At 41.8% G+C, this 22,257-nt stretch overlaps 1 protein-coding gene across 1 annotated transcript in view; it reads right to left on the bottom strand.

The window, feature by feature from the left end:
• LOC128733635 (muscle LIM protein Mlp84B) overlaps positions 1 to 21,000 on the bottom strand; it is a 40,220-nt gene extending 19,220 nt beyond the window's left edge. Inside the window, exons 1-2 of the mRNA XM_053827361.1 lie at positions 20,897 to 21,000; positions 3,970 to 4,198 (exon numbers count right to left, since the gene is read on the bottom strand). Coding sequence (XP_053683336.1) covers positions 3,970 to 4,084 — 115 coding nt within the window. The 5' untranslated portion in view covers positions 4,085 to 4,198; positions 20,897 to 21,000. The remainder of the gene's footprint in view (positions 1 to 3,969; positions 4,199 to 20,896) is intronic.
• Positions 21,001 to 22,257: the final 1,257 nt, after the last annotated feature.

Here is a 22,257-nt window from a genome sequence, read left to right as displayed (position 1 = left end):
GCCAGGATTTTAATTCTTAAGTGAGCTGTGAGCGAGTCAACACGCACCCGAAGTACGGAAATAAGTCTGTCTGTAATTTTTATACAAGTTACCGCGGAGGCCAAAGTGCCAAAGGAACGCTAGACTGGTCCAGCCACCCAGAAGAACCCGTGGGGGAAAAGCCACAGATAACCACCAAAGAACCGCGTTACCCAGGAACCGGAGTAGCGTCCATCGCGAAGTGTCCTGAGCCATCGGGGTTGGTGGAGAAGGTGAGTCTGACGTCCGTTCTGCGATCCGAGCCTTTGCCTTTCCGGAAGGTGAGAAATGTGGCCGGATATACCCCTTAGGGTTGCGTTATTGGATGAACATAGTTTCACCTATTCCTCTTTTGTTTCGTTACAGATCCACCCTAACCTCATAGCTTTGCCGACGCTTTCGACTGCTAAACAAAAGAGGGGCGTTTCAAAATAGACCCTAATAAAACGAAAGCTACTGGTCTTAAACGTTGTTTTATCCCCGTAAGCAGGCCAATTTACAAAAACCCAGTTACATTCACCAATTCTCCCGGTGGTACTCTACGCCCAAGTAGTGTGAACGTTGAAAGAGAGTGATCGACTAGTTCTTGGGGTTTTTGAGCGTAAGATTGTGCGATCAATTCTTGGCGCCATATTAGAAGTAGGAGGGATATTGTGACGCAAAGTGGGGTGGCCACGTGGCAAGCATGCCAGATGAGAGACTAGCGAAATCAATATTCAGCAGAGAAACCGTCAGAGGCCGCCGACTTCGAGGCAGATCCCGTACCCATTGAACAGCGGGTGTTATGAAACACATTCCAGCGTTACGGGACACTATAGCCCTATTATGCAGATCGGTTCCTGTTTCATCAAATACCTGGCATTCTAGTGGAAAATGAGGTACTCTTTAAGCAACTATTTTAAAAGGTATTTGCCAAAAAATTGGTGAAACAGAAGACGATTCACAGAGTAAAAATGGGTGCTAATTATGTCCCGCAACGCTGGAATGTGTCATGAGCGATTAGAGAGTGGCAGTCTAACACCGACAAGCGTATCGAAGACTTTTAATATCGGCCCAGATTTGATAAGTGGATTGTTGCCGAAAAAGTGAAGTAAGTAAGACCCTGCCTTACCTAATTTTCCGCTCTTTCTCTTCTCGCCTTATCCCATTCTGTTTGGATACTATCAACACCCTTGTTTCAGTACTTTCTTCTACCGTTCCCTTCCAGTTAGCTCCGGGGTGCGATGCTGCCCTAACAAGCCAGTGGTTGTATGTTTGAATCTCGACTGAGCGATGCCGCTATAGAGTCAAAAGGACCTTTGCGCTAGCCCCGTAATTTTCCTGTACTCTAACAACCGGTTGCGAAGTCTGCCGATAAAGAAGGATCAAGTTCTTCAAGGGTTAAGGATCCGTCCCCTCCGACGATTATGAAAAACTATCGTTATAATAAATAAATGGAGTGATCATGGATCATGTACTTGCACTGTCAGAGGCCTTAATTTTTCGCGGTCAGTGAAAGTTGGTGTAGTTCTATAGCCGCACTTCATTTTAATAAGTAATAACGATTTATAGGATGACATAAATTTTCGCAATCTCTCAGGATTAGCGCAACATACGTCGAATTAAGGTGAAGGTCATCAGAGTCCAGTTGCATTTATTACTGATTTCAGTACTTTCACGACGAGAACAGAGTTGCTAGTAGTAGGTAATAATCTGTTATAAACAATTATGAAACGTAGAATCGCGTATCTATTTTTGCTGATGAACGGGATCCGACAGTAATTCTATCACATAAAATGCTGTTTACGGTGAATTTTGTTATCAGTGAATTTTATAAGTATATTTTCGACACTCTACGACCGTTAATTTAATTGCAAAAATTGTTGGTCAATTTCATGCTCAACGTAAATATGACATCACTCTACATATACACCCGTTTCCTTGGTAACGTACAACAACGACGGCCGCGGACTCGGAATTGCAATCGAAACGAAGTAAAGTTTTTCATATCAATTCAAGTGAACAGTTTGGGCAAAATCAGTATAATATCTTACCAACTAACTGATCGGGTGGTAAATTAATGTTTTCTGTGTCTCAAGTTAAGTTTCGCGAGTGATGTGACTGGAACGGCCAAAAAAAAATAATGAAAAATCGACGGCTAAAAAGTAAAAATATAGTGATGAATTTTAATTAGGCAGAAATCTCAGTATTTAGTGTAATTTATGCCTAAAAAAGTAATAGAATCTATAGAATGCAATGTTTAGTGTTTCGAGCTGCAAGATCTTATTGCGGCTAGCAGGTTAGTTGAAATAATTTTATTTTTTTGTGATGGTTTCCCGAGTCTATGGGAGCATGTTGGTACACTGAAGAAGGGAAGGAAAGGGTGATATTCGGTGCCATACTGACTGCCATAAATGGACTCTGACGACCTAGTCGTTAATCATTGTTTATTCGAGGCATCGTGCGTTTTTCATGGGTTACTGTGGTTCATTGAGATATATCCAGGCTGGTAGGGTAGTATAATAAATAACGGAAGCCTGATAGGAGGTAAGTATCATCATCATCATTATTTGACCGATTCAGAATATGTTTTGATGCTTTGAATCTTTTTACAGCTTCACAAAGATTAAAAGCTATTCAACTTTTTGCTTTAGCACAGCCCAAAAATGAATGTATTCTATAACTAATCATTTTTCAACGGTAGAAGAAAGTAACGAAACAAAGGTGTGAATAGTATCTTATTAGAGACAAGGTTTGAAGGGCAAAGAGCAGAAATCCGCGGAGGATCCGCGGATCGAACCAAGCTATAATATAACTGGATTCGAACTCAACTTTTTCCGCCTTAAAATTTGGTAAAATTTTATGCAATTTTGAAAATTAATTTAAAACTGTCATGCTAGGTATAGACTGAAGTTTTTGAAGCGTCCTAGTAGAATACGAAACCTGAAAATTAAATAAAAAGAAAACTTATACAATTTAATTCTACTGTGTATATTTATTCTTGACAGATACGTATTTCGCCTTCGACTTGCAAGCTTCCTCAGTGTCTGTTTTCGAACTTCGAAATATGCCTAGTAGAATTAAATTGGATAAATTTTCCGTTTATTTGATTTCCATGCCAGGTATAACTTCCAAGTTTTTTTAAAACTGCAAGAGAATGGAAATTGTTATCAATTTTCAGCATTTTGGAAGAGATATTGCATGAGAAAGGCTTCACCCTCTTAAAATGGAGGAAACATTTCGTTCAGTTTTCGTATTTAGATTGATTTTTCGTATTTGAATGCTGTCTCTTTGTCAGAATGATGCCTTACATGCCTTTCTAAACAAACTTTTGCTATCCTCAGCAAAGGAAAATTATAATGAAACCTGCACGTGAACAAACCAATTAATACTGATAGGTGCCATGTTCATTACCGTTATACTGACTTTAGATCGCGTCTCAAATGAAATGTTTTAATTAATTGTGCTCTTAATTCGGTGTTTAATTATGAAAAATGCATCATGCTCCGTTCGACATTTGGGGCTGATCTTCACGGAAAAAAGCCTACCGAAATGATTTGTAATAATACCTGATGTAACCAATTATATTAAATAGCAAAACTTTCTTCCGTAGTTGTTTTGCTTTTCTTTTCCTTCACTGTGTAATACCAGCTGATAAATGGCGCGTACAGCGACTACCGACGTCACAAGTACTATTTTTGGGCCCGACATGGTGCGACAACCGTTACGTTACCGTTTTGGACGCACTGTCTGCAACGTAATGTCAACAATAAATTCACGCACTCGTGCGGCTGTTGACGGCGTTCAAAGTACGGTCTCGACCGCGCACCGCACGATCGTTTCACGACTTGGATGAGCGAGTTTACAAAATTAGACCGTGTACTTCTGCTGGTGCTGGTGCCAGCCAGCTACAGCCAGCAGAACGAATTAGAAATTGCGTAACGCCATTCAGGTAGGAGGATGATTACTTACCGCATTTGAAGCATCCCTTGTGCCATTTGTGTCCACCGGCGACTCGTTCCTCGGCGGCGTACACCGATTTGTTGCACTTGGGGCACTTTGGGTTTTCCGCTGGCTTGAAAGGCATCTTGCTGGTTCTGGTTGATTGGTTGTACGGTTTGTGGTTCTTCTAAGGATGGGACGTATTTGTCGTCGAAATTTCACTCACACGCACTCTTTCGGGAGCTCGATGCACTTTGACCTAGATTGTGGGTGTAGTTTTTTTTTGCAATATCCGTACAATCACGCACGTATCCGCCGATTACGTAGTCAATATGGTGGGTTGGGAAAGAAAAGGGTGAAATTATTTTTAAGTACAAAAAACACTGTAGCACTTCCGGTTCGACTCTTGTTCCGTTTTGAATCCTGATGGCAAAAACTATTCTTCTGGAGGAACTAATCTTTTTGCGTGGAGGTTCGTGGCTTAATTTCTTCCCATGGAATAGTATATGATGTCGAGGCGAGACAGAAAGCGAGCCGGCGGAACGTTCGAGTGCACTTTTCACATTGCATCAACTATCGGAGAGCACCGCGATGTAAGTACTAAGGAAAGTCTACGATCACTCGAATAGAAGTGCAGTTTCAATAAAGGCGAGTCGTAACGAGTGAATTAGACGAGCAGTTAGATAATATGGTAGTTCGGTTTCGACCAGCTGCAAATCGTCATGGGTGAAGTCTAGTCGGCGGGTTTATGGGAACGATTCCAATGTGAGAAACTGGTTAACGAGAGCAACCCTTTAGGAGGCGCAAATTTTTTGCGGACATGCGCATCCCTCCGTATTGCGGTACATGTCAACAATGGACTGTTACACGCAGATTACATGCCGCTTTGAGATAAAAATAAAACAAAGTGCTAGCCGGCTCGATGTGCTGTGGATGCTTAGCCAGAGTGGTCTGCAGATAAATGAATGTAAGTCACGCGTTACTTACAATTAACTTAGCTACAATGTTGTTGCTACCTAATTGACCCCCAGTCGAAAGCCCCATTTCATCGTTTTTCTCTGTAAATATTTGTGAAGCAAGTAATAAATTGTCAAAGTACGTTTGTGACAAGCTTCTTGTACCATTACTTTATTCGTAGTGAGTGACATTAATTTTACCAACAAGCCCAGTTGACAGATAATGTCTTGTTTTATTAGACAATCCATATTTTTCAAGTAATTATCTGTCAACATCAAGAAGTATTCAAATATTTGCACATAAAAATTTGCACGTGCCAAAATGCCAGAAATAAATCTACCGTTCTCGTACGACGCTATTTTTTTCTTTCACCAACCGCTTTTGAAACTTTCAACTCACGAGATCCCGGTGTCGCCCACAACACCAGCAGCAGTAGTGGAAGGTTGGGAAATGCTCCGAATTCTTCCTTCACCCGTTTCGACTCGAGCGGTCGAGCTAGGTGTGATCAAGTTGGATCGCCGATAGGCACACTGTAGTGCGGTGGGCAAAAGCAGACCATTCCAAAAAGAAAATGCGCGCTTTTCTTTCCCCCGGTACTCTTGTTGGTTCTGGTCGAGCTTCGTGGGGTTTTCTGGCAGCTGCTCAATGTGGACATCATGCCTTGCCGCTCTGTGATGTCGCACGCATGTCGAGATATTTTTTTAATTACCTAGGAATGTTTGCTGAGTTCTAGTTTTATAATTTGCTGCAACAGATCAAAGGGTAGTTTGGCTTGAATAGCATATTTTCATAATTAACTCGGGTTCTGTTCGGGATCGTACGTTCCTTTGGTTTTACCGTGAACGTGCGGAAACAAAGCGTGCGATGTATTACTGAAATGTCAAAAATTATGGCTCGTAAAAAGCTGGATTGAGAAAACATATCCACATAGCCTAGCCCAAATCAGGTTATTGGATGACGAGTGAAATGTAGCGGTAAAATGCTTTTTCATTTCTGCACAGTTGGTTGCCAACAGGACGAATGAATTCGATTAAAACTGAGTCCTAATCTGAATAAGCTAGCTCAATTTATGAATTTGCTATCGGAGTCCTTTCGAATACAATTTGAATTTGAATATTATAGTTGTCCCTGGCGAGGACGCATTACGTTCCTCTGACCAGTACACTTGAACTATAAGATCGACTTTTGCACTGTCCAGAAGCTTAATCGGGGAAATATGGAATTCAACGTGAAGGAAGGGCAATGAGGGGCTTGAGAATTAATCCATGATATCGAATGGCCCGACCACTCGCTTGTCAAAGCAATCTTGCGGGTACGGAGCTCCCTTGCGGTCATGTTAATAGTTATGTTTTTGACGTCTAAGGTGATCTGTCTTCGGTCAGGTTTGCCGTTTCGTCCCGAATAGTAATCAAATAGTTAATATGCAAGAATAAAAACTTTTATAATACCGTTTCACGCCGACATTTTGCGCCGTCAGATTTCTGATTAACAGAAACTGACGCTTTTTTCATATAAAAATCAATCATGATCAATTTCGGTCTTAAATGCCATCGTAAGAGTGTAATAAAACCCAAATTGTTACTTGGGATTGATTACATTACACCATGAAAAACTAATGGTTTGGTGTGGTCATAGGTCTGTACCTTAAGCACGATTATGGTCAACGATCACCGGTATTGCGACAAATTAACCAAGTTTCTCTTTCCAAAAGTTTGTGAGATTGATGGCGATGACCTTTTTCTCAACAAGATGGGGCAACATGCCATACAGCGTCTGTTACAATGGACTTGTTGTGTGTAAAGTTCTAAAAATCGATGATTTTTGAAAATTTCAGACCTTTTAATCGTTGAGGCAATCGTATTATCTAACACCGTCAAACTATTTTCTATGACCATATGTTAAATCTAAAGTCCCCATTTAAAAATAAGTTTTTCATACTTAGCGTATGTCGGTTGCATTTTACAAGAATATATGGTTCTAGGCGATTGTTGAAGAACTCAAAACACATGTTTTTGCAGAAGGTTGCAAATCTCTAGGACCTTTCCTTTCAAAGCAATCTTCTGCAAAAATGTGTATTTTGGGTTCTTAAATAAGCGCCTAGAACTATATGTTCTTGTAAAATGCAACCAACATAAGCGAAGCATGAAAAACTAATTTTTAAAGAATTTCCCAGGAAAATGCTCTATAGCTCCGCACTCGATAGAGATAGAAATGTCATTTCCTTAGCAACGTTGTTTCCCTTCATATTTTACATAACTTTGCCGGAGAAACCATGTGTCTATCTACTAACGCAAAAATAGCCGTGTATCGAGCCTATAGCGAACGCGAAACATATAAAACCTATGCTTGCCGTACTCACATTTGGGTGGTTGGGGACAAGCGGAACCCATGTAAGTTTATAGTACTCGACTTAAGCTTTAAGATTTAAGTTTTCATAAATCCACTTGCCCCATTTTACCCCATGGGCTCGTGAAGTTATGAAAATTTAAAGCTTGAATATGCGATAACTTAGAAAGTAAAAGTTCCAGAGACTTACGGTCTTCTACAAAAACGTGTATTTTGAGTGCTTCGATAATTGCGTAAAACAATGTGTTCTTGTAAAATACAACTAACAAAAGCTAAGAATGAAAAACTAATCTTTAAAGAAATTTTAAAGAATATGCCCTCTAGTTCAGCACTCGATGAAGATAGAAATTTTATTTTTTCAACAAAGTTGCTTGTTTTTACGTTATTTACAATTTTGCCGAAGAAACTACGTCTATATTTCCTAACACAAAAAAGTAATTTTTTTATTTTCATTATAGTAAGCAATGACTAACTTTTGACAGTTTTAGATTAAGGGGGATATTCATACGAAAAAAAGTGCTGAAGACCATAAATGATAAAATGAAAGCAAAAGACACTAGGAAAAACCCGAATTAATCCACCTAGCGGCGTGATCTAGCCTTTCTACTGCCACAATAATCATTATTTAATTTCGCAGGAACATCTATAATTAACTTGTCTATATTTTTACATATCCGTTCCGTATTCCTCAAAATCCTTATTTGCCAGTAAAATTCACAACGTATTGCGTAGAATAATTATATTTTCTTTCCTTGGGTGCGTAAATACTTGTAAGCGTCATTTATGTTACTTGATGAACACCTTGTTTAGTTTTTTATAATCGGTTGGCCTTAACTTTCGGGCTTCAGAGCCACATACGAAACTTGTTTTGAATTGACAATATGAAATATGTGTTCATAGCAGATTTTTTGATATTTTGATATTAATACCATACGTTCAAAAGTTAGCATCTTTGAAAAACAAGAGTTCAGAAAAATTATTATTATACTTCGCTTTTGAAGAAAAAGGATATCGACAACAAAATGATTAATCTCAAAATTTTACTATTAGTTTGCTTGGCTTGAATTTTTCAATATATCTGAATTAGAAAAAAATAACTGAATAGAGCATTAGATATGAAAAAGAGAAATTGAACTTTTTCTTAGCTGGCGCTCCTTCAAATAATTATTTTTGCATGAAAATCAAAACTTAAGCTTCTTTTGAATGTACTTTCATGAAAAGATAGTCTTGATTAACTTAATCGCATCGTTTTTACAATGTTAGAGGGTTAGGAAAACAAGATGAGGTCGAAAAATAGTGCAAAAGCTGCGCCATAAACATGCTTGAGAATGGGAAATATGATCGATATGATGTCCAGTGCTTGTCATTTTTGATTTATTTATTAAAACATGATACATGACATAAGACATCTGTCCTTTAAAATGTTACTAACGAAAACAAATGTTACAAAATTACTACAGTGCAACGTTTACTTCCTATTTTTCATGTAACATTTCTAAGCTCTAGTATCTATTGATTGAAAAGAGTATCTATTGATGCGCAAAATTTGTTTGAAATTTGTATAAATTTATTTGGAAAAATCAACTCACTAGTATTTTTAATCCAATATACCACTATATCTACATGCTTAAATTAACTTCTGTTCTTTGCTTTTTGCTTTTCTTGTACAACTGTGAATAACAGCAAGTGAAGAAAATGACAATTGAAATCTGAAATCAAAGAAAAGAAAACACTTTTCAATTGAATCCCACTATTTAATATTTATTTGCAACAGATACGTAGTTCGCCTACGACGTGCAGGCTTCATCAGTATCGAAGTTTTTTTTTCTTTTCTTTGATTTCAGAGTTCGTATTCCACAAAGAGGCTTCAAAAACTTCAGACAATTGACATGTTTCTCACTTTTCTTGAATTTCATTGCAAATTTAAAAAATGCAAATTGTCATCACATACACACACATACATACTACATACATACATACATACATACATACATACTACATACATACATACATACATGGCCGGTTAAGGCCCTAACTCAGCGAGGTTAAGGCGCCGAACAAAGTCGCATTCGACTTTGCGCGACTCCGAATAGCCATTACGATGGGAGCGGGAACTCTTATCCCTACCTCCACGCGGTACCGGCCGGGACGCAACTGGGCCTAGGGTCAACCAAATACCAGTCTTTGGTTGCACCCTCAGTTGTGTGCTAACAGGGAAAGGGGGGCACTTTGTGCCTGAGGGTAGCGTGGCGTAGTGGTGTAAAGAGGCGAGCGGGGCTCAACTCCTATAAGCCAGCTGCGGACGTAGTAGCGTCCTGTTAGAGCTCAGGACTTTAAGCAAAAAAGCCAGGTCAGGAGTGCCATGGGCACATTAGGATCGGTTCCAGGAAGATCCTAATTACGGTGTACTGGACGGGCGGGAATAATCGTTTGGATTTGGCGCTACAGGGCTGACGGCTGTGCTATTCTACTACCTTATGTAAGGAAGGGTGATACCTTCCCGAAACGGCGAGTAGGCTAATGGTACAGCTGCCTTCCGTCCCGTTAAAACCGTGGCTGGTCTCTAGGTACGTTCAAAGCTCGTCACTCACGTCAAAGTGCGGTGGTGTAGGTTCAGATGATACATTCCTGACTAACGCCGATCGGATGCTGACATCCCTGCCCCCATGAAGGGTAGGGGGGAGTGTCCCTAGCCATGGCCTCCCTGCTTGCACAGATCACCATGGGATCGTTAAGGCGACTACACAATTACGAGTGGAGATAGCGGCCTAGAGTTGGGACCCTTTCGAATGGACAAATTTTTAAATTTCAAAGAGGGATCGAATACGGGTGCTACTAGTGGCAAAGATGATATCTTTGCCAAAAGTAGTAAGTTGGCTAGGTCACCAACAGCAAAGACAGGTAGCCCCCCGTTATCGGGGGCGCGACCCAAGAAGGGAAGCCCGCCGAAGTCGGGGGCACAGCCCATACAGGGAAGCCCCCCGAAAACGGGAGCGATACCGAAGAGGAAGTTGACACCACCTAGGACTAACACCCCAGTTAGAACGCCGGTGGCCATCGCTGCCAGCTCAGCCAAGAAGGCGAGCGACAGCGGTAGGCAAATGTCAACGGAGGGCATGGTGCACCCTCCTGAGGGCGAAGTCGGGCTTCCTCCAGCCAGTAGCAAGCTGGAGGAAGCCAAAAAGTTGGTGGACGAGTTGTACTCGTTCATCAACTCTAGGTCAAATGTCCACCTCGACATTAAAAAGCTGGCGGTGAGCCTCCGCTCTACCGTCATAGGTGCCGAGGTGGAGAGGCAAGAGCTTCTGCAGCGATGCGAAATCGCCGAAGCTCAGGTCATAGCCGCTAAGGCTGTGGCCATGCCTAGTCAGGCGCGTACGCCGCTTGCCAAGCGCAAGGCGGCTACGCCCGACCATGGACCAACGCTGGTAGCCAAGAGGCAGCGGACTTCGGCTCGCGCCTCTACCAGCGAACGTGCGGAGGCGGTCCCGGATGGTGCTTCCGGGACCGGGGAAGAGGATTGGTAGGTGGTTAGGCGTAAACCGCCTAAACCGCCGAGGCCGAAACCGAGCGAGGCTGCGGCTGCAAAGCCAAAGCCAAGGCGCGTCCATAAGGGCGACGCCTTAGTAGTGAAGCTGACAGGCAAGCTGTCGTATGCTGATCTACTGCGCAAGGTTCGTGTGGACCCCAAGTTGCAGGAGCTTGGGGCCAACGTTGTAAAGACCCGCCGAACCCAGGCAGGGGATATGCTTTTCGAACTTAGAAAGGACCCAACGGTCCAGAGTTCGAATTACCAGAAACTGGTTGAGCAGTCCCTGGGCGAAGCGGGCCAGGTCAAGGCGCTGTCGCAGCGTGTTCTGGTCGAGTGTAAAAACCTCGACGAGATTACGACGACAGTTGACCTGAGTGACGCTCTGCGGGATCAGCTTAAGGTTGATGTGGCACCCGCAGACATCCGCTTGCGGAAGGCATATGGAGATATGCAAACCGCGACCTTAAACGTGCCAGAGGCAATCGCCAACAAGATGTTGGCGTCTGGCAAGATTAAGGTAGGATGGTCAGTATGTACACTGACGGTGAAACGGCGCATAGAACGCTGTTTCAAGTGTATGGGCTTCGGCCATCGGGCGGCCAAGTGTAAGGCCCCCGATCGGTCCAAGCTGTGCAGGCGGTGCGGTGAAGAGGGCCACTTCGCCAGGGGATGTAGCAAACCCCCCAGGTGCTTGCTCTGCACAGCCGTAGAGGGAAATAAGCATGCCACAGGCGGCCCACTGTGTGCAGCTTATAGACGCGCCTTGCAACGATAATGGTGCAGGTTATACAGATTAATCTAAACCACTGTGAAACGGCACAGGAGTTGCTTTGGCAAACGGCAGCCGAAACGGGGTGCGATATTGCCATTATCGCGGATCCCTACCGGGTCCCCCGTGGAGGCACAAACTGGGTTATCGACAAGGATCGGATGGCAGCGATCGCCGTGATGGGTAGATACCCGATCCAGGAGGTGGTGTCGTCCGACCAAGAGGGGTTCGTGATCGCGGTAGTCGATGGCGTCTGCATCTGTAGCTGCTACGCTCCACCTAGGTGGTCGCCGGAGCAGTTTGACCGGATGCTAGACGTGCTCACCGACGAACTCACGGGCCGCAAGCCCGTTGTCATTGGAGGGGACTTCAATGCTTGGGCTGTCGAATGGGGTAGCAGGTGCACTACCCCGAGGGGGCAAAGCTTGCTGGAAGCTCTGTCCAAGCTGGATGTAAGTCTGGCTAACGTGGGATCCGTCAGTACCTTTTGTAGGGGGGTACAACAATCGATCATCGACGTCACCTTCTGCAGCCCAACGTTGCTTGCCAACATGGGCTGGAGGGTGTCAGATGAGTACACGCATAGTGACCACCAAGCTATACGGTACACGATTGAACGACGGGCGCTACGGCCACGCGGGGCGAAGTCGACAGGGAGGAGGTGGAAAGTGAAGGCCTTCGACAAAGACCTGTTCGTTGAAGCACTCAGTGCAGAGAGCACCCGCTCGAACCTGAGTGCTCGTGAGCTGACCAACGTCCTAGTACGGGCATGTGATACCACTATGCCTAGGACGGGGCAGCCAATGAACGGTCGTCGCTCGGTATACTGGTGGAGTGATACCATTGCCCAGCTCCGCTCCAGGTGCCACAGAGCGAGAAGGCTAGCGCAGAGGGCCCGGACCGATGTAGATGCTGAAGCTCGGGGAGCCGAACTTAGAGCGGCAAGGTCGGCGCTTAAGAAGGAGGTTAGGCGTAGCAAGAAATCCTGTTTCCAGGAGCTATGTCGCGATGCGGATTCAAACCCCTGGGGAGGTGCATACCAGGTGGTAATGAAAAAGATGAAGGGTACATCTGCGCCGCAGGAAACCTGCCCCCAAAAGCTGAAAGTCATCGTGGAAGGGCTCTTTCCGCAACACGATCCAGTTTGGTGGCCTCCAACCCCGTACGGTCAATCGAATGATGTCCTCACTCCGGTCACGAATGAGGAACTCATCGTAATTGCCAGGGGTTTGAAATCGAAGAAAGCGCCCGGTCCAGACGGGATTCCGAACGAGGCACTCAAGGCGGCGATCCAAGCATATCCCGATATGTTTAGAGAGACGCTTCAGAGTTGCCTGGAGGTATGCGAATTTCCAGACAAATGGAAAGTCCAAAGATTGGTACTGCTGCCAAAGCCGGGGAAACCGCCTGGTGATCCCTCATCGTACAGGCCAATTTGCCTATTGGACACGCTAGGCAAATTGCTAGAGCGGGTAATCCTAAACAGGCTAACACCTGTGACGGAAAGTGATGTCGGACTGGCAAACACGCAGTTTGGCTTCCGTAAGGGGAAGTCCACTGTAGATGCCATAAAGTCCGTGGTAGAGAGGGCCGAGAAGCCTATGAAACGGAAAAGGCGAGGCGACAGGTATTGTGCTATAGTCACAATCGATGTCAAAAACGCCTTTAACAGCGCTAACTGGGGTGCAATTGCGTTAGCGCTGCATAGGATGAGGGTACCGGATCATCTATGCAGGTTGCTTAAGAGTTACTTCGAGAACCGGACGCTAGTGTACGACACGGCGGATGGGGCGAAGAGGTACAAAGTGACAGCGGGTGTTCCACAGGGTTCGATTCTCGGCCCCACGCTTTGGAATGCCATGTACGATGGGGTGCTGAGGCTTGAACTACCCACTGGGGTCGATATTACTGGCTTCGCCGATGATATCGTCCTTACGGTGGTAGGCGAGTTTCTAGAAGAGGTGGAAATGCTGGCATCAGACGCCATAAGCATAATAGAGGGTTGGATGGCGGGCGTCAATCTGCGATTGGCCCACCATAAGACTGAAGCGGTGATGGTTAGTAACCGCAAGTCGGCCCTAGAGGGCAAAATAATCGTTGGGGGACAGGTGATTGTCTCAAAACGAAGTGTGAAGTACCTGGGTGTCATGACAGACAACAGGCTGAACTTCACCAGCCATGTGGATTATGCTTGTGGTAAAGCGTCAACGGCGGTTACTGCGCTGTCAAAGGTCATGCCGAACGGCTATGGTCCTAGCAGCAGTAAGAGACGCCTGATGGCCAGCGTTGCCATGTCGGTGCTACGATACGGTGCACCGGCGTGGGCCCCGGCTTTGGAGAGTAAGCGCAATCAGGCATGCCTGAACAAGGTGTTCAGGCTGTTAGCATTGCGCGTTGCGTGCGGCTACCGTACCATATCGTTGGATGCGATTGGGGTTATTGCAGCCATGATTCCAATATGCATACTCCTAGGTGAGGATATCGAGTGCCATAGGCAGAGGAACGTCAGGGGCGCTAGGGACAGAGTTAGGCTGGACTCTATTAGGCGTTGGCAGGCGGAATGGGATCGCACCGACCATGGTAGGTGGACCCATAGGCTGATCCAGAACATATCGTCCTGGATCGGCAGAGGTCATGGTGAGGTAAACTTTTTCCTTACCCAGTTTCTGTCGGGTCATGGATGCTTTAAGAAGTATCTACATACGCGCGGGCGGGCAGATTCACCCTTTTGCCCCGTTTGCACGGTAGCCGAGGAAACGGCGGAGCATGTGATTTTTCACTGCCCGCGGTTTGCGTCCACTCGGCAGGTGATGCTTGCGGTCGTTGGAGAAGACACCAGCGCCGACAACATCGTGCAGAGAATGTGCGCTGAGCAGCGTGCATGGGGTGCCGTCGATAGGGCGGTAACCGCGGTGATAACGGAGTTGCAACGGCTAGAACGTTTGCAACGACAGGGCCGACATAGCTTGCTAGGGTCAGTAACGGGCTGATTGGGCAGCCCAGGCCCTAGGTGAAGGGTAGTGGCGGTATGAAATGGCAAGGGTGTTGTGTGGACCCACACACGCAACGGACAAGTCGGAGTGCTTCGGCACGTCCTCCCTCCTGAAGTAAAACCTAACGGTAGTTCCGGGAGGGGTTCAGGAACGGGCAGCAGGAGAGTTTTTAGTAGGTAGGCGCATGTTGGCACCATGTGAATCCTATTCGGCACCGCGAAGGTGCTGTCTATGAAGATTTTCTCCCTGCATAAACAATACAAAAAAAAAAAAAATACATACATACATACATACATACATACACACATACATACATACATACATACATACATACATACATACATACATACATACATACATACATACATACATACATACATACATACATACATACATACATACATACATACATACATACATACATACATACATACATACATACATACATACATACATACATACATACATACATACATACATACATACATACATACATACATACATACATACATACATACATACATACATACATACATACATACATACATACATACACACATACATCACACACATGTCATACATTGAATACAATCAACATTTGATTGATATGTTTTGATTTCAAACGTTTTAACGGTTTAATATACGGTGCTTAAGTGTTAAAGTTTGAATAACTTTTGAATGAACCGTCCGATTTTAAATAACTCGGTTTCGTTTGATAGATCTCAGCAGTAATTTTCAAATAATCATAAAATGTGTGATGTTTTTCATTAAATTAATGCTTATATGTTACATAAATATGTTTTAAATACTATTTTTTCACATTTCTTTATGTAACTTTCAAACTACAAGTCCAATCGTCATGAAATTTGGAAGTTAAGGGTTTGCAAGGCTCCTCTTTCATATGCAATCAATTTTGTTCAAATCGGTTAAGAGACCTATGAGATAATGAAGTCCCATATTTTTCGTATTTTTATACATAACTTTTGAACTAAAAGTCCGATCAGTATGAAATTCAATAGCGACCAATGGGACACCTAGACCTTTCATTTGACACTAAGAACATTAAAATCGGTCCAGCCATCTCCGAGAAAAGTGAGTGAGATTAAAAGCGTCACATACACACACACACACACACACATACACACACACACACATACATACACACACACAGAAAATGCTCAGTTTTTGAAACTGAGTCGAATGGTATATGACATTCGGCCCGCAGGACCTTCTTTCCATTTCCGGTTTTCCAAGTGATTTCTATACCTTTATACTATATATTTATATAGTAGAAAGGCAATATATATTTATATAGTAGAAAGGCAAAAAAGTGCCGCTTTTCGCCCTTTTGGACCACTGTGCAATGTGCACCTGAAATTGGGTTATTAGAATGCACTAGCGTAAAAAAGTCAAGACGCTCCCTTGAACGGAATCCTACTCAAAATTTAAATGGCATAATATTTTCCACCAGTTATTTCCGAGCACGAATAGCGAACAAATTTTTTATGGTTTATTTAAATATCAAAATGTATCGTCCTAATTGGTAAACTCCTTATATTAGAGAAAATTTACAGACAAGTGGCGGTGCCGACTTGGTTTCGAAAGCAAAGATTCTGTATTTTCTTGTTGTTCGAAAAATTTGCCGGATTTTGTTACTGCCGAGATAATAGCCATCAAATCGTTTCAACAATCATTTACGGCTGGTCAAAAGTAGCACAAATAGGCACAAAGTTCGGGTTTCACCTTCGCTTAGTCAATATTTTTAGTCTAATATCAAGATTTTTCACTTCATCTAATTTTTCGTCTTGCATATTAAGCATTTACTCTTCCGAAAAAAAAAATAAAATCGCGTGTCGATAACAAAGAATTATGAGAACAACATTTTAATATTCCAATCTCTTTTACACATATTAAGCTTAAATGCCGCACATACTATAGATCCTCTAATAAGGAAGCGGTAAATTCTCAAAGTCAAAATATTTGTAAAAAGCGTGAAAAAAGTCCCGCACAACAGTACTTGAAATTAAATTACATTTCGTTTGGATAAAAAAGCATGAAGGTCTGAGCCTAGAGAAACGAACGAGGTGTTCACGTAGGACTACGAATGTGGGTGCAATTCAACAATGCTTGACAATTTGAAAATGTTCAGCAGTTTGTTACGCAAATTTATGATTTACTGTATTGTAATAAATGAACTAAAACATTTACATGGATTTGTTCCACAATGATATTAAGTTGAAATATCCCAAATGTCTATACTCTGTATATAAGTTTCTTAGAGTTTATAGTTCCACTAAGAGTTAAACCATCAGACCATCAGGCGATAATTTAACAATTTGACAATTTTTGCATGACTTGTAGCACTAGTTACGGTTAAACCGTAAAAATGACTATTCATTGTTATCATTTACAACACTGATTTGCATTCGTCAATTTCCACGAAATTGTTACCAGCACCATTCATTGTAATAGATTGATTTAAGGTATAATTGTCTTACAACTAACATGTGAATAGCCAATTAGCTAGCGTGCTCTACATATTACTAGTTTCTATCGACACTCTACTTTACAGCTATTCGCATAGTTGACAGAAATACGATTGAAACTATGAAAAGACGTGCAAGCAACCGCTTAGTTGGTTTCGAAGTACGATGCTGGTCTAACAAGCCAGTCGTCGTATGTTCGAATCTTGGTTATGCGGTGCTGCTAGATAGAGTCAGTAGGATTGTTGCACTAGCCACGTAACTGTCCTGTACTCTAATAGCCGGCTTTGAAGTCTATCGATAAAGAAGGGTCAAGTCTTAAGAAAGACGTTCTAAGCCTAACGCTTTGCTTCGTTTTGCGAGTAATTAACTGACGCAAAGGAGCAAATGAAACGCTCAAAAACTATTCTTGGACAGTCGCTGATTTTCCTCGTTTTGAGAATTGCTGCATCACGTCACATGCACAAATATCCCTTCAGCCCTCTTTCCGTGCAAGACAACAGTTCCGAACAAATTCTTGCAGTATATCGATGCAATCTGGCAAAAGGAAAGAGTGATCGCTTACTTTTCTGTGAAGTTTCAATTTCAGGACATCACATTGGATTTCATTGAATGTTTACAGTTAAAATCGGTTGAAGAAAAGGGACTTGACCTTATGTTTTTTTATACCACAGACTTCGCAGCCAGCTGTTAGAGTGCAGGACAATTGCAGGGCAAGTTGCTACGATCCTATTGACTATTGATTTCCCAAGCACAGATATCAAATTGGTATAGGTTTAAACGTCGTGAAGAATCTTCGTCCTGTTGGGGGTGGGGGGATTTGTTACTTTTTTTGCAAAAGGAAACCACACTTAACAGATGGTGTGTTTAACCGTCATCCCTGCCTGTGAAATGTGAAGTAAGAAGAAAATTTATGGAAAAATTTGACCTTGAAACTTTTTGTTAATTTTCACTATTTTGCGATTAAAAATGAAACTTATAATAAAAACCACATAATTGTTACATCTATTATATATCGGTTGGTATTCAAACCATCAATATCCATTCATAATTGGCAGAGTTATTAACGTTCAAAATCTTTTATTTTTTTATGCCGCTCGCATTTTTTGATTTTTGAAATTACCTCCTGTACTAACTATCTTCCTGAGAGACGTAATCCTACGTCAAACCCCTTCCAGGGTAAATTATAAGAGCGATACTGACTTGAGTAACCGAAGAAGGCTTTATGCCCGAGGCCAAATTATAGCTTGTTTCTACTCTTTGGGTCTAAAGGCGGGATTGCAAAGTAGTCAATTTCAATGAAGAAGGAATAAAAACGATAACTTTATAGTAGCGTGAATGGTATTGCAAAACAGCAGGCAAAAAGTGTGAAAAAACTGTTCCTGAATAGTAGTACTGCAAAGAATAAAAACGAAGTGCGGAATACAGAAAACACCACCGTGATGCTAGTGGACTTTCAAATTCTGGTCGCAGTGATGTCTGGACTGGCTTATTAAACCAGCGTCATACCTTGAAGCCAACTAGAAGGGTTCAGAACGTTTAGGGATGCAGAAAGCAATAATAGTTCTGCGGTAATTACATGTGTAAGACTTTTGGGTTTTTCCAAATCAAGTTTACCCGTTTTATGGGACAAAGAACAATTAAAATATTGGAGTGATAACAAAGGTTTTCCAAAAGTGCTGGTTGACACTGTTCGCAAATTTTCCAGTAAATGGAATGTGCATTTTGTTTATGAACTTCCCTTTTTTTGGTCATTGTATTAAGGAAGCTTTTTCAAATTGTCAAGTTTGGCCGTTAATAGCTTAATAGTAATGTAAATTCAGTACCAACATAAACATTTAATTTAATTGATTAGAGTTTAATAAGTGGAAATGAATTTGGATAAGTAGAAATGAATTTATCAAGACTGCTTACCATCATAAATGTTCTTGCGGTTCTTGTTTGGTAATTTGTAAAACATCAATTGAAGTACCGGTATTTTTTATTCGCCTTAAAAAATTATTGGTTAATTTCTTTTACTTAACGTATGTTTGACATTTGTTGAAAATTAATAATAATATTTTGAATAGAATAGAATGTTTTGTATAGAATTGTATGGAATTGAATTTTCGTATTCACAGTTGTCATGTACAAACAAAAAGCACGATCCAATGAATATTACACGATCCAATGAATATTAGGTTATAAAAATCATTTAATAATAGCCAACTTTTGGAACGATAATTTGATTGAAACTCTAAAATAAAATGCAAATTTTTCATTTTCTGTAATAACTGGGTAAAGTGCTCTTATTCCCAGTTTCCAGAATGATGTACATCTTATGATGATTCGAATTTCTACGTGAGTTCGTACATCGTTTGTTGTTCAGATAGTCCGGTTGGGAATTTGCAACGCAGCGAAAGATTTTTTTTTGAAAATTGCAGTAAGGATATAAAAGTCTGTAGTAAATCAAACGCCATCATACTTTTTTGTAGAATAAATGTAGTGTTTCACATGTGTTTTACCTATTATATTATTTATCTTTTAAATACGAGCATTGAATTATGAACTGAATTATATGAATTATGAATTGTAAATTTTAACTGACTTTTGAGTGAAAATTTGTGGAAATGTTCAATGCAAAGCTATAAAAGAATACCTAGTTTGTTGGTGTAGATTTTTTTAAATTCTCAGTGTTACGTTTAATTTGATCAATAATTGGAGAACTCTTTTATGCTCCATAGAAAAGAATGTGCATTGCAAGGTGAATCCGCACACTGGATATTACCTATTACTGGATAAATTGTAACCGTTTTTGCTGTAGGAGCCTTTAATTACTGCTGCTATTAGTTAGATCTATTGTGGTATAAATTTTCAACCTTCATGATTATTTTTAGAATAAAAAGCATCTCTGTTTCTGAATTTTAGACAGAACTCCAAACTATTTACAAATTGCGACTAAAGGTCATCCCTAATGATAATTAATAGTGCAATTGCACAATATACCTGTATTTCCGTTCCACTTTCACCCCTATAAATAACCTCGGTTTCGAGCGTAATACTCTTTCTCTCTCTCGTCAATATTTGTTCGAGAAAAAAAACCTTCCACCTCACGTTGCTAAAAATAGCCTCTCTCCGGTCCGGTCGGATTATTAAACCATACAGTCCCGGTTCGCAACCGTGCGCCGGGTGTCTGCGTGAGAAAAATCAACCCCACCAGCGCAAGAAACACTGTGTTGCATAAGAATTCCATCTTTTTTTTGGAAAATTTGGAACTCTTTTCACTTCGTTCGCACTCTGTTCGCAGGATGCTCGCACATCGTACCATCGTAGATCGTAGATTAATCATCTAACATTTTCCACCTCGGTGCACTCCGGCAATACAATGGGTTTGACCTTTCGCTCCATCATGCTTCGCCCTTTGGCTCACACACTCGTATAGTTAAAAATAGAAACTCTCATCGTTGACTTTTGGACACAATTAGAGAGTGGTAAGCGCGGTATTTTATTCTGTTTTCTAGGCCACAAGCGTTTCGCAACAATAATTCTGAATCTCTTCTTTTAGTTGTGGCTGCCACTTTTGGAATCGCCTCGACACTTTTTGTCCGAGTCTAGATTTGCCAGAAAATAGTTTTCACTTTCAGGATATTCCAATGGAATCGACTTCCGGTATCACAGTTCACTTCAGTCCTTCGATAGGAAATTAACCTTTCTAATCGTTTTAGGTTCAATGTTTGTCACAGATATCACTTGGAAGGTCTTAATAAATGCAGCTTTCAGCGGCTAGCTCAGCAGAAGATGATATCGGAACGAGAGATCCTTGCAGACTGACTGGGCCCTTTGGCGCGTGCCAAGCAAAACCACTAAAATCCCGCAAAACAAAACCCCGAACGCTTACACTATTGCTATTTAGCGGGCACTAGAGTTTCCACTATCGTCCGGCGGGACCTCGTTACTGATTGGTCGGTTTTTGGGGTCGAAACTTACTCGCTACCACGGAATAACTCTGACTAGCAACCGTCGTATTTCGAATGGTTCAATGGGGTAGCGTGCACTCGGTAGTCTATGTATCGGGCTGCACACGGCACGCTATTTCTTTTTACGGCCAAAACAACTCGCACAGCAGCCGCCCGGCCTGACCGTCCCGCGAGGTGGAGTTGAGCACCAACACCAACGCGTCGGGATCACGGCACGGCACGGCACCTTTCGGGACGAATTGCTGCCCTCACATTATGACAGTTTTTTTTCTCGGCTGTGTGGCTTTCTCTAATGTGCTAGGGTAAGCTCGCCCATAGTGTAAACGCTAGTCACGAAATTAATCCGGGATTTGCAACGAGGCTTTCTAACAAACCATTAGAGCAATCGGTTGGATGGATTATCTCTATGGATGGATCTTTTAATTTTTCGGTACTATGTCCTTGCTGTAACCAATAGTAATGCAAAAACATGGATGTAAACTGGCGTGCCCAGGCTGGGGAGCACTGGGGCACGTACCTCGCCTTCTATAACAAATTTAATGTATAACAACATAATTTCTCAAAGTGCAACCGGCAAGTCCTGAGAAAATTCAATACCCCGATAAGAAAATTAATCGATTTAAAATAGATTCTGCTTTAAGATCAACTTCAACTTTAATTTCGAGTCCAAGTCAATTTTCAAATACGATTTGGGGTTTAAATTAAAGTCAATTTTCATGTTCAATTACAAGTTCAATTTCAAGTCCAATTTCAATTTTCCATTTTAAAGCGAATTTCTAGTCTAATTCAAGTCCAATTTCTAGCGCAACTTCATGTCCAATTCTCAGTCTAATTTCAATTCAAATTTAAAGTTCAGTTTCAAAGTCCAATTTAGGCCTGATTTCAAGTCTCATTCTAAGTCCAGTTCCATTTCTACCTCCGATCTCAAGTTTAACTTGATCTGTCCAATTTAATTTCCTATTTTAAGTGCAATTCTGTGTCTAATTTCATCTCCGATTTCAAGTGCAATTTTAATGTCCGATTTTAAGGCCAAATACAATTCTTATTTCAACAGCAATTTGAAAAATTCAATTGAGGTCTAATTTCACTGCCCCCTTTTAAAGTCAATTTCTAGTCTATTTCTATTTCAATTGCACTACTAATTTCAAGTGCATTTTCTAATCCCATTGAGGTCCAATTGCATGCCCCATTGGAAGCCTAATTTTAAATTAAAATTTAGGTTCAATTTCAAAGTCCAGTTTAAGTACGATTTCATGTCCAATCAACCATTTAAAGTCCAATT

This window comes from Sabethes cyaneus, chromosome 2, assembly GCF_943734655.1.
Source record: "Sabethes cyaneus chromosome 2, idSabCyanKW18_F2, whole genome shotgun sequence".
Taxonomy (NCBI): Eukaryota; Metazoa; Arthropoda; class Insecta; order Diptera; family Culicidae; genus Sabethes; species Sabethes cyaneus.
The sequence above is the reverse complement of the archived record's forward strand: the minus strand, read 5'-3'. Positions and strand labels throughout refer to the sequence as shown.